This window comes from Seriola dumerili, unplaced genomic scaffold (genome assembly GCF_002260705.1).
Source record: "Seriola dumerili isolate Sdu_G_001 unplaced genomic scaffold, Sdu_1.0 BDQW01000199.1, whole genome shotgun sequence".
Taxonomy (NCBI): domain Eukaryota; kingdom Metazoa; phylum Chordata; class Actinopteri; order Carangiformes; family Carangidae; genus Seriola; species Seriola dumerili.
This window is the reverse complement of record NW_019174454.1, coordinates 1,564,320-1,582,221: the sequence shown is the minus strand read 5'-3', so window position 1 is coordinate 1,582,221 and position 17,902 is coordinate 1,564,320. Positions and strand designations below refer to the sequence as shown.

At 42.7% G+C, this 17,902-nt stretch overlaps 1 protein-coding gene across 1 annotated transcript in view; it reads right to left on the bottom strand.

Annotated features, from left to right (window-relative positions):
- LOC111228044 (Down syndrome cell adhesion molecule-like protein 1 homolog) overlaps positions 1-14,999 on the bottom strand; it is a 100,313-nt gene extending 85,314 nt beyond the window's left edge. Inside the window, exons 1-2 of the mRNA XM_022753821.1 lie at positions 14,927-14,999; positions 4,184-4,504 (exon numbers count right to left, since the gene is read on the bottom strand). Coding sequence (XP_022609542.1) covers positions 4,184-4,504; positions 14,927-14,969 — 364 coding nt within the window. The 5' untranslated portion in view covers positions 14,970-14,999. The remainder of the gene's footprint in view (positions 1-4,183; positions 4,505-14,926) is intronic.
- Positions 15,000-17,902: the final 2,903 nt, after the last annotated feature.

Here is a 17,902-nt window from a genome sequence, read left to right as displayed (position 1 = left end):
AGCTATAGAAGCTGCCAAACTGCTGGATATGTTACACACACACAAAAAGCTTTGCTTCAGGGGTTAGGGTCCAATTCACAAAAATGGCTTAATACTGAATCTTTTTGTCAATGTGAAATTGATTTTCTCTGCCTTTTTTCTGTGATAATACTCGGTTTGACAGCTGGCAGATTGCCTTCCTTATTCTTCTGAAAGAATGAATAGGTGGAGATGGTGAGTTTACTTACAATACAATTCAGTTTCAAAACATCCCTGGACTAGACTGAAATTAACAAACAAACAATTTATCAAAAAGTATATGTTTTTAACAATTATTATCTAATAATATTTGGTTTGAGACTAAGTATCATGTATCATGAAAACCAGAGCTTACAGGTCAAAGTTCAGTCAGTGACAGGGATGTTAAAGAAGAACTAGGAAGACATATTTTAGGACTAAAGCCTCATGTTATAAGAGAATTTGGCACATACAGTATGTTCATGTAAAATTTCAACTTCTGACAAGGCAATATTCATAGTTTTGCATATTAGAGAACTAATTACTGCATTTGTCTTTTCAGGGCAGAATGTTGGACAAGTAATTTACTGTTACATGATACATTTTATTCTTGTTTTGAAAATAAATGTATAAATAGTCACAGGAAATGGATGTAGGAGCTTTCTCTGGGTGAAAAAAAGAGGATAGTGAGCGTGAAACCTTTCAGAATTAGGTTAGAGAGAAAGTGAAGTAGATGCACGATAAAAATAACTATTGGTATAAAATGTAACAGATTGATCCAACCATTGTGTATGCATATGTGCATATAGCACCAGTATAGGGTGGAAGTGAGTAACAGAGTAAACAAAAGAAAATTGTACACCAAGTAGGTGTTTCACACTTTTTAATGTATTTTTCCTTCCTTCCAAGCATCCGATTGATTCAGTTATCACAATCAAATAACGGACTCTTGAAACTTACTAGAGATGTGTCATGCATGACATCGAACATCAAATCACTTTTTTCAGTCATTTTTGTCACAGTTATCTAATTGGCTTCAGGTAATATGGAGCAGACTTATCAAATCAATCTGGATTTCAACTGAACGAAAAAATTAATAATGATGATGATGTTTAGTATGAATTATTACTCAACTTGAGCGAGTTATAAAGGTTTGCTGGTTGATTTTTATACCATACGGAAATCAATGGAAATCAATGGCGGTCTCAAAAGTAAGAAAGGACACATACTAAAATCTGAAATTCTACAACATGCATTTGAAGATGATCAGCAGCATTCAGCAGTCAGTAACATGAAAACCTGGAAAAACACTGGTATGGTACTGTATGGGCCCTCAGTCTGAGAATGAACCAGTCCAGGATGAAGACCAAATTGTAGATACACCTGAAGTTGCATTCGACTGGACTCCAGTATATAATGATTCTTTCTGTTTTGTCCAAAACATAACTATTACTCATGTCTCTCAAATCTGAAATCTTTCAAACTATCAAACATGTCTATTGAAAAAAATAAATGTGTCCAATAGGCTATTGACACATATAGAAAGACACTAAAGAAGCTAAATACAGAAAACTAGATAAGTTGCAATCACAGAGCCAAATAAAAACATATACGGGAAGAAAAACAGCCCACATAGTGATTTTCATAAAGGGAGAGCTATCCAGACAGGTGCTAGTGCTATTATTGGACCACAATCAGCATGCATGGGAAAGGGTGAGAAAGAGGGGGAGGGATAGAGAGAGATGTGAAGATGAGAGAGAGAGAGAGAAAGAGAGAGAGACGGATGGCGATGGGGCGTGGGGGTGGGGCAGAGTTTTTTGGGGGGGGTGTCACACTTCTAGCTGTCAGCTGTCATCATTCTCCTGCGCCACCTGAGACAGGGCATGCCACACCCTAGCGCTCACGCCTCTGTCGCCCATGGCAACTACAGGGTTGTGTATGTGCGTGAGCATGTAAGTAAGCATGTCTGTGTGTGTGTGTGTGTGTGTGTGTGTGTGTGTGTGTGTGTGTGTGTGTGTGCGTGTGTGTGATATGCAGGACTCTGGAGGTAATGAGGTGCACACACATGCACGTGAGCCCTGGTTATGGAGCTGTGGAGTTGTGGTTGCCTCAGCATTTAATTGATTAATTGTTGTAATTATTTGGGAGGGAAGGTCATCCCAACACTGAGGCTGGCTAGAAGGTCACTCTCACGCTGGAGGGACCATCTTCCTCTAGGGATCACACGGGCCATATGGGCGTGTTTGTATGTGGTGGTGAGGAAGAGAATCCAGCAGCATTTTGGAGAAGACTTTTGTTCATGGACATGTGTGTGGTGGGGAACTGCTGACTGTTTCTCCATGCAGGATTGATCAACACTGTCAAAATGTCTGCCTGGCTATTACCATGACCTGAAAATCCACTTTTTTTCATGATTCTGTTCACATCTCTCCATGTCTGTAGCTGACTCTCCAAAATCTTTCTTGCCAAACACCCTGACAAAGAGCTGGCAACTAAACACCACGAGCCAGCTTGATGAAAATGGCTCTGTGTGAGAGAGAGAGTGTGTGTGTGTGTGTGTGTGTGTGTGTGTGTGTGTGTGTGTAGTTAGGGGACTTTCCAGTCCATGGACAGATGGAGAGACTGGGAGACAGGAGGCTTGCTGGCATGAGCTATGCACAGGCTGGTGTGCATGTAAGAGTGTGTGTGTGTGTGTGTGTGTGTGTGTGTGTGTGTGTGTGGTGTGTGCATGCACATATGCATGTGAACAAACATGCGTTGCAAGTCTGTTGTATACACGTGTATCCAGTGTGTACCACATTAGGTCAGATGCATGTGTTTATGATGTTCATGTGTGTGTTTGTTAGTGTGAGAAAGAGCAGTAACACCTTCCCTCAGTGCGTTCCGCGCCTCTCTCCAGCTTTGACCTTGGCAGGGAGTGTGGACAGGTCACCAAACCAACTGTCTATGTGGCTGCGTGTCTGTCTTCAGGAGGATTTTTAATACACAGGGTCGAGATGTGGCGCTTTTAGACACTTCACCCCCACTGAGAGAAGTTGTTGGTTTAGGAAGCCAGTAGTATGACTGCCGTTTGGGTGAGCATATTTACAGATGCTGGGCTGTAGCTAGGTAATGCTGTTGTGATGATTTCAATGTGTGCCAAAGTAAACTGCCCCCAGCTGGGTACTCAGACACATTTTTATAAAGATGCAGTGAAGTGAAATATTTTGGAATGATCAGAAAGAGATTATTTTAGGTAGAACCTTTAGAGCTCTTAAAGGAACAGTCTAGTAGTTTTACACTCGTCACAAGGAGTGACAAGTAAACTGCTGTTTAATGTGCTGTACTCAACAGTGATGCATAATCTCTCCCTCTGGAAGGAGTTTTTCAAAGTCTGAAAAAGTAAGCCCTCTGATGTCATCAGGGTTATCTCGAATTGGGTTTAAAATTTGTGACAGAAAGTCTGTTACAAACCGGAGATGTGGAGTTTGAGAGATGTGGGCGTTTTTGCTGGAGTAAGTGTCTAATGAAAGACAATATTGACCTTTTGTAGGATCCAGTGTTTTTTTAGCCTGCTTCACACTACAGAATAAAAGTAAGAGTATCTCTGCATCAGATGCTTCAATTTTTACCATTTTTTAAAATCTTTTATTCTAATCTTTCTCTCATGAGTTGCCAATCTTAAATTAAGGTCCAATACTAAACTGCTGAAGTACAACTTTAAAAATTTTGCAAGTCTAAGAATGAGTTGATATTTTTTTGGCAAAGAGTGTGGGATCCAGAAAAGGCTTTTTTTTTTTTTTTTGACACAATTTTAAGTAACCATACATGATGTTTTTTTTTTGTGTTGGTAACACAATACATTCATATACGTTGTATAGAGGTTAAGGTTAGAAATACAAAATATAAAAAATAGTCTACATGCTATGCAGATTAAAAACTGTAGATGCTGTTTTCAGGGTTGGAAATTTAAATTAGACTGAAGATTTAGCTGCTGCAAGCTGCATCCAGTGTTTTTTAAGCCTGCTTCATACCACAGAATAAAAGAAAGGGTGTCTCTGCCTCAGATGCTTCAATTTTGACCTGCATTTGGCTGCATGCAGACATCTAAAATGTGGTAAGTAGAAAAAGTCCGTCAAGTCGTCTGGAAACTAAACTTTCCCTTTGACCCTTGACGTATTTTACATCCAGTGTGTCCAGACCTCACCTGCTTTGATGTGGATGCTGGGGCTTCGAATCTTGCCTGCCTGGTTCTCAGCAGTGCAGAAATACTCGTTGTCGTGGATAATGCTGTTATAGGCGGAGGGAGAGAAGGGGTAGAGCTGGAGGGTGCCGTTGGCATGCACGTGGCGGATGTGGGGCACGTCGTAAATGTCGTCTCCGGCGGCCAGGTACCAGCGCAGGACGGCATGGGGGGCGCCGCCCGCAGGGCAGGGCAGGGACACCCCCACCGAGCTGGAGAAGGTCACCCGCTGCAGGGAGGCGTTCACAAAGTACAGCCGCGTAGAGACAACATCCTCACTGTTGACTGTTAGGATGAGAGAAAGGGAGACAAGAGTTGGTTAGTTGGTAAGTGTCAAGCGACATTCACAGGTCAGACAGGTATGAGGAGGGAGCATGTGCACAATCATAAAACATTGCTGAATGAAAACCGAAATGCTCATCATTTCAGCTACGCTTTAAACTGATGCTGGAATAAATCTGAACAACATACATAGTAGTAAAGCATAAAAAAACTGTAACACATAACTATCAAAATAATGTAAGAACATATTAACACTAAAATGCCTGCACATGCAACTTACACGGATGAAACAACACAATGTAAGTGCAAAGGTTTAACACAATATGTGCACAAATGGAGTAATTATTTACTAAAAGAATGGCTGACAATGTGTTTCTGTGTCTCTATTCCTTACTAAAAATGTATGTTGAACTGACTGCTGAGGCAATAAGGTGTAAGATATGGGATCAACCATTTTGGATATGAAAAGTTTTGATCAAAGCGAATTCTTTATATAATAAAGAATGATTTCATAATAATAAAATGTCTTGATAGTCATGTAACATGCCATATGAAACTACAAATTTTGATATAAATAGTTAATTGGAAAATAATATCCAATATCTCATGTTCCATACTTGATTAGTTCTTGTGTTTTATTGTTTTTAGGCACAAGGTGTACTAGAGATGTATTTATAATATTTTCCATGAATCAACTCACTAGTTCAGTGGAATAATACTTCGGCTGAATAATTTTATCAAAATATAATCAAAATCACAATATGTGCAATATCCAAAATAAAATCGCAGAAGCTGCAATTTTTTTGATAAAAGGTAAAATGTGTCACAACACTGTTGTGCATTGTTAGCACCGTAAGTGTTGTGGTGCTACAGAGACACCCTGGCCTACAAATCATATTCTCTAGACGTAAAGGAACTTGTTTGTTGGTACAAGACCCAATAAAAATCATATCATCATCATTTTTTCATCATTTTTCTCTGTAAAAACGAAATGCAAAAAACAACCATTCCAACTGAAATATATAATAATACCGCAATCGCAATATCTGCCAAAAATAATCGCAACATTTTTTTTTTTTTGGATATTGTGCAGCCCTAAAAAATACTATTGTAAAGTGAGCAGTACTCACTTTACAATATGTATCTAACGCAAACTTACACACATTCAGGTCACCTCAACCCAAACAACTTCCTCCACGTGTGCCAAACTGCAGCCATCATCTCATCCCATATGCATTATCCTAGTATCTCTAATCTAATGTAACGCATCCAGGGAATCCTTTGGAAATCTGCTTCTCAATAGGAGGAAAAATGGGTCACGCAACTCAACTCAACCCCCCCACCCCACCCCAATTCCTCCCCACCCACCAGCCACCTTCATCTTTTCGGTACCTTCATCGTTATCGGTATCCTCCGTCACGCAGGAAAACAAAGCATTCACACAGGCGTGATAGCAAACTGCAGCATGTCTTACTCAAGGCCTGTCACATCACTGTAGGAAAGGCCTCCGTCTGTAGCTGGAGAAGCCTGAGGAGTTGGCCAGATACCACAGATGTTGTAAAACAATGCTGTTGTGGCACATATGAGGAGCTGCTGCCAGATAAGTTGTCCTAGGGGAGATAGACTATCATATATCCTTTCTCTTCCAGTATAGAGTGGGGTATCGAGGTATGTTTCAAGATCTGTGTGTTTCTGTGTGTGTGTGTGTGTGTGTGTGTGTGTGTGTGTGTGTAGGGGTGTGTTAAGGAGGGGGCAGGGGTGTAGAGGAGTGTAAAGAAGTGCTGAGCTCAGCTTGGCTGGAGGCCAGGGGAAGACGCTGTGCCCCGAGCCAGAGAATTTTCTTCTCAGACAATGATACTTAATTAATCCCTTTTCCTGGATTGTGTCAACAATGCCTGGATTAGCCCTATCTCTTTAATTCTCTCTGTGCTGGGAGGAAATAGGGTGTCAGCTAAGGCACATCAATGGAGATATAAAGACACTATCAGATGTCATTTAAGCTCTAATTTCTACAGATCCTCCACATCAATGGAGATCATTAGTAACCAGCCATAAAATGAAAGACAGACGCCCATTGGCTGTCTTTTTAAGCTCTTTAAAACATGGAAAGAACATAGATAAATAGCTGATACAAAAGACCATTCTTTATATCTGTTCTGTCCAGTATAAATAGTGACATGCAATGACATAATGACATTAATAAAATGGTATGAATGGTATGAATCACATGAGAAAAGGCTCAGAAGTGAAATGCAGGGGATCAGGGATAAAAACCCTAACTGACATAAGGTGATTTTCACTCTCTCCTCTATTGTTTGTTGCCTCTTCACTTCATGCATCTATCTGCATCCCACCATCTTATCCTTTTGAGTTACTTGCCGTTTTTATTTTTGTTTCGTATCTGCCATCACTCTCCCAGATACCCCTTCAAGACACAAACACACTTTCTCTTGTCTTTTCCTGCCACACTAGAGACAGGCAATGTTATGTGATTGGAATTTGTATGCCAGACGCAATGAATTAAACCCACATAATCTTCTCTCACATTTAACACACATACACACACACAGTCTATCCACTCTGTAATCGCACTGCCGTGGGAGGCCGATGTCCGACTTCCCCTGGTTCTCGTGCATGTGTGGGTGTGGAGCAGAGGGAGAGATCGGGGAGCCGGGAAGGAGTGCAACACTGTAGACAGGACACGGGTGGCTGGTTGGGGGAAAGGTGCTCAGGTGCAAAGGTGTTTTGGATGCAACCGGGTGAGCGAGTGTGTGCATGTGTGTGTGTGTGGGTGGGTGCACCTGTGTGTGGTAAGGTCAAAGGGATAGAGAGGTTAATGTTAAATGACTGCCTCAGTTCTTGATGTCAAACTCAGCCAACAGCGGAGGTGTGAGGTGTGCAGGAAAACGCTGTGATCGCTGCTCGGGTGCATGTGCAAGAGCGCGAGACTGTAAGTGCATGCGTGTACGAGCAGGGGAGAGATGCTGAGGAGGTAGAGAGTCATTGTTCTCCTGCCTACCAGCTAAAATTGGAGCAGATCCTCTGTGTTCAAAACTCCAAATTCAGGTCAAGTTCAATCCATCCTACAGTTCGAATCCATGTCAATCACTCTCACAGGCTGCTAGGGCTGACTGTTCTGCACTTTCAGCACCAAGGAGAGCACCACAATGTACTGCTGGGTGAGGAACACACGCCGAAGTCTTTCCATACCGAGCAAACACGGAGGAAACTATTAGCAGATGATATGTGATGACAGTGACCCGTTTCTCACTGATGACAAATGCTATTTTTAGAAGCAGAACATTTCCATGACAAAAACAACTTATTCTAGCTGTGCAGACCCCCAACAAAAGGAAATAATATCAATGTGTTCAGAACACTATCATCTCGTCACATACTGGTAATAACAAAATAATGTCGTGCTTCAGACTAGTGGACTAGTGTCCCCTCGCAGGCTCCAGCTCGCCTTCATTACACACACTTGATAGATGAGATGTCTTCGTGGAATTGTTTGAGCGTATTTCATCACAGAGAAAACAGTGGTTGTGCTGGATCTGTGGCTGCACATGTGAATGCATACAAGACCAAGTGATCCTGGAGCTGTCAATATTTAGGCATCGTCTACTTTTTCTTTTCCATTTTTTTTTTTTTTTTTCCCCAGTAGGTTTGGTCAAAGTTTCCATTCATACTACTACTGCCTGGAGTGCTAGCAGATGCATGTGTAAGACATTTATTCATTCATTTTAGCTATTTACTTCAACTTTTCTGCCCACATGTTAACTATGTTTCATGCAAAACTAATAACTTTAAAGATATAGAGTTCAAATTATGCAGTTACTCACTAGAAAAAAAATAAAAGAAGGAATCTCTGAGTAAATAAAAATAATTTTATGAAATGTTTTGCTTTCCTACATTGTTAATCATCTCTTAACTTCTCACATTTGACTCCTGACTCCCAGCTCGAGAACCAGTACTTATGCTCTTAAACTGAATAATCTGTTCAGAAACAAACCCTCCTGTGATGTCATCAAAAGTGGCCTCAAACTAAAATTCAAAACAGCTCAGATGCAACAACTTAAACTCAGAGGGAAACGGTGTTGATCCTGCAGACATCAGCATCCAGCAGAAAAAAACAGCAGCTTATGATGCGGTGGCTAATCGCTTTGTCCTACGGTATGAATTCAGGTCACTGAGTTCACATACACACACTCATGCATACAAAACATACATGAATACAACCACCAGGAAGCAAACCTCAGTCGACACACCGCATGGGTTACGGCCTCCAGAGAAAAAAGACCGATACGACAATGTCAACCACATGTCTGGTCACTGGTCACATCTTAAACATCATGAGCAAATGAGGATTTTCTCACTTGGCATTCCCAGGCTGCAGCTGTTGGTCATGTGTGATGTGATACAGATATGGGAGAGCTGCGACTTTTTGTTGGACAACAGTGGTGTTCTTATTTTCCTGTCTCGACCTCTTCAGGTTGAGATGCGCAAATGAGACAGCAGTCATATTCATTATTGTCATCTGAAAATGCACTAAGCTGCATTAAACTGTACGACTGAGGACATAAACCACTGATCTAACCCAGGCCTTTCATGAAATTAGAATAAAATGTATAAATGACCACAGGCAAACTAAAATAAACAATGCTATCAGTCAAAAAAAAAAAAAAAAAAACTGGAAGACAATAACCTAGTTTTTCCTTTTTATTTGGGCAACATCTAACCTCAGATGGTTATCAGAGTCCTTTCATAGCCCCAGGCTCCGTTTCCACCCTTTCCCCAGCAGAGAAATAAAGGAGCAAAGGAGCAGCATTCATCCGTTCATGAACTGTATGTTGATTCCCTTCTTCAAGCCTGAATACATTGATTACACAGAAGAAGGTCAAAGTGATTTTGGGTGAAACACCTACAAACCTCTTTCCTGTTGGGTGAACCCTTCACTATCTTTGTTTTGCCCCCCTCCCCCCTCTCGTTTTCTTAACCTTCACTTTTCTTTCTGCCTGTGTTTCCTCTTTTCTGTTTTTCTTTTGACTAAAATCTTTCTTTGCTGTACACTCAAATAGATTTGCACTTTTTTTCCTGTTTTTGCAGTGGATATGAAAATGGAGTATGAATATGTATGCTGGAGAAGCAAGGATATTGCCTATGGTGAACCGCTATGCATAATGCAGCTTTTTCTGTCTCATCTACATTCATTCACACACACACACACAAAGATTCATACCATCACGTGCATAGAAAAACAGGGCTATAAATCCCTCTCCTTCTTCCCTCCCGCTCTCACTCTCTCTCTCCTTCAAACACACACATACAAAGTCACATAAATACATTTCAGATTGCACATATACGTTCATAATAGCAAGTAGATTTCCTGTTCGCTGAACAGTGTAGCACTACAGATAACAGCACACAAAACACATTCGGGCTAAATAACAGCTGAAGCACTGAAGCCAGTGGAAACACAGTCTTTGTAGTGATGCTACAGAAAAATGGCAGAACACAATAGGCAAAAGATATGATCATGTTTGATTACTATACAATGACTCCAGATTGAGATATGCATTAGGGTTGCATGACAATGTGTCCGTCTGCTTTTGTGTGCAGTCAGAAAGGAAATCATTTCTAACATGGTGTCATTTCACTGAGAGACACACTGGAGTCAAGAAAGAAGAGCTGCATGGCATGATATTAGGGATATGAATACACAGTGTATGCACTCACACTCACATACACACACACACACACACACACACACACACACACACACACACACACACACACACACATATAGATACAGGGGAGGGAGGGAGAGAGGAGGTGGTAAACAACCCCTATACACAGTTTGTGCAGTGTCAGTAAAATATTAGGCAGCCATTTCAGCATTTGAAAATTCACATCTCCCACTTCAAAAAGATGATTTCCGCTGTTGAAGTGAGTGTCAGATTTGTAGAGATGGGGGCTTTTTTCCTGTTCTCCCTCAGAGACAGGGCCATAAATTGTTTGATAGTAAGCAGAACACAGGAGAGAGAGGAAGAGGAGCAGAGTGAAAGAGAGAGTTGATTGTGAGATGCTGAAGTGTGATTGTTTTGTGTGCTTGTTTTTTTTTTTTTTTTTTTTTTTTTTTTTTTCTTTTTCTTCTTGTCATTCGAGACATCAATCTTTCTCTGAGCCTACTGGAGAGGGCACCGGGCTACCGGACACTGCTGTTGCCTGTAAGACCTGTTGAGTGAGCGGTCAAAACCCACTTGTCTGTGTGACAGCTTAATGCAACAACAATGCTGTTGCTATGGACTATATGATCTACAGCTGCATCATGACAAACAGTCAGACATTTGAGCCCAGGGGGAACGCTGGGATTGTTTTGTTTTTTTTGTGAGTGGTGCATGACAACTCAATCGACTCAATGCAAGATTATCCATCTTACCAAGTCCAGGCCTGCACCACCGTTAACTTATACAGTCTCATTTTACTCAAGAGAAATGAAAAATCCAACAGATCAGTTTATACAAAGAATCTCCTGCTCTGATCAAAGTGCAGAGATCTGCTTTAATGCGCCTTTCGAGGCAACTGAAACGATGGTGTGTTTCAAGGCCAACACAATGTTTCAGTCTGGATGTGAGACCGCGTGACTTGTTCAGAAGGACTGTGTTTGTGCTGCACCGTTCATCTGCCAAACGCAGGGCGCCAGCACTTGACAATGAAAGCACGGCTTTGCCCGCCGGAGCACGACGAGGGAGGTGAGGGAGGTGAGTTAACGTGAGAGTGACATGTAACTGTTCACTCTCACTCTGCAAGACGACCGACAGGTCGCGCAGGCACAGCGGGAGAAAGGGGACACACAGTGGCCTTTAAGTGTTTTCACCCTAACCTGACTTTCCGTAAAGTTCCGTGCGTCATCTCAATTCGGTGTACGTTTGTTAACTGATTGCAAACAAATCTTTATATGTAGGCCTGATGGTAGTTAAGTGTTTAAAAAAAAAAACAGAGAGCGGGAAAGGTGGTCTCACATTGTACTGCCATTTATTGGCACGTTTCTCCAGTGGAGTTACGCAAAAGCACTTTGTTGGGATGTTAAAAAAAAAAAAAAAAAACATCAAAAACTCCTAAATACACAATCTCTCACTTCAGGTTCTGCACATGTACTGCCGTTCACCTGCACAGATCACTTTTACTTTGTATCTTGAACCACAGTGCAACCTCGAGGTCATCGAATAAGAGGAAATTCAGCGTAAAGAAAGGGGAGGAAAAACAAGTCCGGAGTTTCTGCCATGGCTGCTACTTCCATCAGCAGCTCAAGCCTCAGTTATCCAACCCAGACGCAACAACTCTGAGCGCATCGTGCGTGTGTAGCCTGGTAGCCACCAGAGTCTGACTCATACCGCAATTACCGGGCTCCCCCTCCAAGCGCTCCTCTCCAGTCGGTATCTGTTTTGATTCCAAATTTACACACAGCCCGTGGTCTGCAACGCCGCAGATCAGCGACTCACGCCGGGCTCAAGAACACACAAGGAGCACCTCCTTGTAAAAGGAGTGAGAAAAGAGTCTGAAGCGTGATGATACACCCACACCACCACGTTGTATTATATTACTGGAATCAAGGGAAATAAATGCTGATATTAATTCACAACATTTAATCCAGACACACACACATACGGGTGTAAATACATGGATTAAAAAAGCGAAAACATGATGCTTAGTCCCTCACATGCGCAAATAAAGTGCATGCATACAGGAGCGAAAGTGTTTTACATCCACGCAGGATCAGCACAGTCAATATTCAGTTTAATGTCGAGTGTGTGTTGCAGGAGGCCTGTCGACTGAAACTGGATAAAACCGGAATCACATTAATTGATGAAATAATTATAGCAAGAGCTCTCCTTCCAACTCGATCACTCCACGACAATCTCCCTAGAAATGTCTACAATAACTGATTGGAACTCCTCAAATTCAACAGTGAAATGCGTTTCCTTTTTCTTTCTGATTTTTAAAAAATATATTAATTGTGATAATTATTTAAGCCTTCTTCAGTTTCTCAGGCCCTGCTCTGGCCTGTCAGGCCTAAAATCACGTTCTAACACAGACCTCAGCTGAGTTTGTCTCAATTTTATTTCCCTAAAATGACAAGCAACCTCCCAAACCATGACAAAGAAGAATGAGTGTATCCCCCCCTCCTCCTCCTCTCCCTCTATCTATCTATCCATCTCTCCATCTATCTATCTGTCTATCCATCTCTCAACCCCCCCTCCTCTTCGCACTCATGGGTGCAGGTGTGCTGATATGCAGCCAAACCAAGGCAACAAACGGCCAGTAATGACCGAATGAATGTCGAATCAAAGACAGAAAAAAAAAACATTAAAAGTAAATTCTCTTAAATAAATGTAGTGGTGTGATCTGAAACATATTTTCACACTGATGGGGTGGGTGGGTGGGGGGGGGGCAGAGAATTGTGTGCCATTCTAGGAGGCGCGGCCGAGCCAGGAAAATACGCAGTACTAATGCATATGCATGTATGATAATAGACCTACCTTTCCCCCCCTTAAAATAAAGTTGATTAAAAATGATATGTATCTAAAATACACCGCTGCCACGAGAGACAACAAATTGCAGTTCATTTCGTGCAAAATGAGCGGAACATGGCGCTGAAAAGCAACGGAAAATGGAAGTTTGTTTTCCACTGCGTTATCTACATCTCTCCCATCTCAAGCACTCTTTCCGCTCCACTGGCTGCCCCCACCCCCCCACCCTCCTCCAATCACCACACACACACACACATGCACACAGAGACACATGAACACACAGCACATCTCGTTCAGCCACGGGACAGGGCGATGTACAGTGTGTATAATCGAAATAGACCCTGTAATCCAATTACATACAACAAAAACAGCACAGGAGTCCTCGCCGCAGCTGCAGCCTGGCAGAGGGCACTGCAAAGGCCAGCGATGGAGACCAGGACCATACGTGAAACACACCTTCTGCCCACAATAATAAACAAATGCTCCAGATTATTCCAGATGTGTTATCTAATAAGCTTCATAATCAAACATCTTCCCTTACAAACCGGCGCGTAAAAAAAAAAAAAAAAAAAAAAAAAAAAGGAAAACGAGTAAATAAAAAAAAAGGGAGGTGGAAAATTTAAATCTTGGTTCTTTTTTTGTCATGTGGTTGTTGCGAAGTAACAGATATTCATACAAAACAAAAGAGCAAAACATTTTATATTTAAAGGCAACTGAATCATTCTCTCCCATCTGCAGTATTTAGAGCGAAGCCAATCAGTAGAATCTGGTGCCACAGAAAATGGTGGATGAATAATTAGACCAGGGATGATAACAACTGAGTGTGCATGCACTGACACTCCTACATTTGATCAAAGAATATAAACTGTAATATATGGCCTCGCCTTTCAAATATCCAACTGGGGCACATTATCTACAAATTAAAGGCCGGCGCTCAATACCCCCCACCCCCACCAGCATCAGTTCACACGTCTCTCATAAAATGTATTGACCCTTGTTGCCTCACAGACGCACACACTCCCCAACACACACGCACTGGCGTTTACGTACTATTTTAGTGTTTGCTTCCAAATAAAATTAACAGATTCAAAGGATGCTTTAACCCCTGCCACCCCCCACCCCCATCCCCTTCCAAACCTCTACACACACACACACACGCACGCACGCACGCACGCACACACGGGCATCTTATTTGTTTTGGGGCAAAAGATGAAAAGTCAGCAAATGCATTAAACTCTCTCTCTCCCTCTCTCTCTCTTTCTGCCCCCTTGGACTTTTGCGAGTAAACACCCTACAGCTGTGGCCAGCGTCAGCGCTCGAGGTCGCCCGTTCTATCCGTGCGCGCGCGCCTGCAGATCCTTATCAGCCTCTGCTCCTATTCAACAGCCTCCATATTCACGACACCTCCACATATTCATCATGCAAAATGCAAATGCCGTTGTCTCTTTTTTTTTTTCATCTTAACGAGCAGTGTGCTCTTTAGAGATCTTTGCGCTTTTCTCTGTGGTCGCCCAAATGAAGTGCATATTGATTTAAATGCTCCTGATCAGCCCCCTTTTATCATTTTCAATCATATTATCAGCTTATCATGATGAGACACTGAGGACGTAAGAGAGAATCCGAGCACTCGTTCAGGAGAAAAATGAAGGCTGGCCAGGAATTCATCCTCTCAAAAACATTTAGAAAAAGTTATGTCTTCCCACAAAAAGGTGATTTAGAGTTTGATTTGACATCTCTGCCCCTTTTTTAAGAATCTAACCAATTCGATCCAACAACAGTTATCAACCTGATAAGCTCATAAATACGCACAGCCAACTTCAGCACTGCACCGGAGAGGAGAGGAGACAAGCATGCAGATAAGCAACACACTTGAAGAGACACAATTCCAACCTACCTTCTTGCAAAGAATACAGCAGAAGTAAAGTTACAAGCCACATGCCATTAAAAGCAGTTATATTTCACAGGAATGTTGTGCAGTCCCCCCAAGAAGAGTGCACGGCGCAGCGGTCGGCCAGGCGAGGCTCCGTGCTGGACTGGTTCTGCTGATGCTCCCCGGCGGTCTCTCCAGCCCTGGTCCCACACTCTCCAGCGCCGAGAAACGAGCCGCGGAGAAAGTACCGCCTCTGCTCCCTGTTCTCTCCTCCCCTTACCGGGACAGGCTGCTGTCGCCCCACCCCTAGTATCCTAATGATGCGCCGTGATGGAGAGGTGAGCCATATACGCACTAATGTGGGACCAAGCGAAAGCCACTGGGACCTCTTGTCTTACGCGCACTGGATAGATTCTTTTATCCGGTAGGTTGATGGAGTTACAAGTGCATACTGCAAGTGCAAAAAAAAAAAAAAAAAATACCAGTCATACTTGTTTTTATACAAACAAGTTCAGAAAACAGCAGTTGGACGAAAATTTCTGCGTATGCAAATCAACTTAAGAATTTCCATAAGTCATCCGTCACTGTCTTCTCTGTGCAGTGGTGAGCAAAGGAAGTGAAAGTAAAATTGTCCACGCCACCCCATAATGTGGCGCTGGACAGCTGGAAAACACCGTGGGAATTTTGCAGCGCGAATTCCAGCTGAGGAGGATGAGGAGGGGGAGGAGGAGGAGGAGGAGGAGGAGACGGAGCGCAGATGAAGCTGCAGCCTCCGCTTCCGTCAAAGGGGGAGAAGGTGGGGAATGTGCGCTGCACCTGTTCCACTACAACACGGTGGCGCTCAAATGGACTTTCTTGGAACAGACATTAGTTTTGATATTAAATCACAGCAATAGGGAATTTTCGGCTTCATTAAAAAAAGGTCTTTATCAGTCTAATACTGGGATTGAAATGGTCAATAAATTCATTAAATTTGATCTGTAGCCTTTGACACTCCCTCTCTCTCTCTCTCTCTCTCTCTCTCTCTCTCTCTCTCTCTCTCACACACACACACACACACACACACACACACACACATACACGATCAGATGCATTCATTAGGGGTCAACTTTTTTGGTTGCTCTCTGAATAAAACTCCTCGTATTATCATCTATCTCAACTATGTAGTTGGATTAAAAACATAACTAAAATTCTCAAATAAATATGGCCTAATAAGGGCTACCAAAATCTTAGACTTACACTGTTAGTAAAAGAGAGGTGTGAAAAGGAGGCTGCCAGGACAAACAACCTGCAAGCTCTGCAGTCACACGAGTCTGCTTTGCATGGATTTACACTGCAGTTCGGCACCTGAGCAGGACACTATCTAAACCTCAGAACTAGCCTTACCTTGTTAAGCCCGTGATTTAAATATCCAAAACAGTGCGTGCCCCCAACGAGTGCGTGCCCCACCTGATGCAGTGTCAGTATGTGCCGATTGATCTACAGACAAGTGTTGTTCATCTTCTGAACCGTGCTTTTATCTCATAAATATACTTTTTTTTTTCTAAATAAAATAAATTTCTTCTCAAACTAGTTTTAAGTTTTTATATTTTACTCTAAATCAATTATTAGAAGAAAAAAAAAAACAATCAACCGGACCACACATCCTCTAACATTTCAGCACTACTAGGGCTCAGAGTCGACGTCCGGTTCATCACCTGAATTTTCAACACACAGTAAAATAAACACCAAAGCACGGCCGATTGCTGTTCATTCAATTTCAGACCAGCCAGAGAGACTCCACTCGTTGTCCACTTGTTCACACTTATCTGACATCAAACACCTTCTACTTAACACAAACTCCCTTTCTAACCTCCGCCATCACTCTTTCTCTGCCTCTCTCTCTGGTGTGTAATGTGTTGCTTTGAGCGCCGTAACCAAAAAGTAGTCCTGGTTGTGGAATCGAGCTGAGGCAAGCTGTGGCCTCTCTCACTCCCACTGAAGTGTGGCAGGCAAGGCAGCACACTGTGCCTCCACTCTCTCTATTATGTAACAGGTGGACAGACACACACACACACACACACACACACACACACACACACACACACACACACACACACATACACACGCACCCACGCACCCACGCACCCACACACCCACGCACCCACACTCTCTCTCAAGCAGACCCACAAACATGCACACACACAAACACCACACGACAGGGACATAAACAGAGAGAGTGCACAGGAGTACTTCCATAATGTATTCTGTACATCCAGATGTGTACTTGATTTTTTTTTTTTTTTTTTTACAGATGAATGCATTTTTCAGCTTTATGCACTTCCCCAGCCTCAAACCATAATTCAAGTTTAAAAGTGCTGCCTATAGTGCATGCTGAGTGACGTGGGCACTATTTAAATGTGACAGCCCTCAGGGAATATAACCTGTCTGTTCATCGTGTAATCTGCACCTCAATACTCTTCCTCATCTCCCAATGACAAATTGGTCATATCACTTACATCCAACACCTTGACGCTCAAACCAAGCAACCTCATATGCCGAAGCTCCACCCAGCAGCCCCGTATGGCAAAACACACGAAGTCTCTGTCAGGACTTCAAAAGGCAGTGTGGCAAGCTGGTTAAGGGGCTGATGTGAGTCGGCCTGACAGCACCAAGCAGGTTGTACTGTATGTCAGCCAGTGATCATCATGGGGGCTGACAGGCTGAGCTGGGCCAGCCAGGCCAGAGAAAAGGCAAGCAGCTCCCAGACAGCTCTAGTTGACTCTCACTGAGGACAGGACCCAGGAACAGGCCCTGCCACCACAAGCCACTAAAAAAAAAAAAAAAAAAAAACCACAGCACCATGTGACTCATCTCCATCACTCCGCTCCATCGTTGCCTGGAGATAGGGAAGGAGGTAGGAAGCGAGGGGAGGAGGACAGCAGGAGGAAGATGGTTTGTTGACTGAGGATGAAAACGGGTGAGCAAGGGCAGGGGAGAGAAGCGGAGCACGCAGAGGGA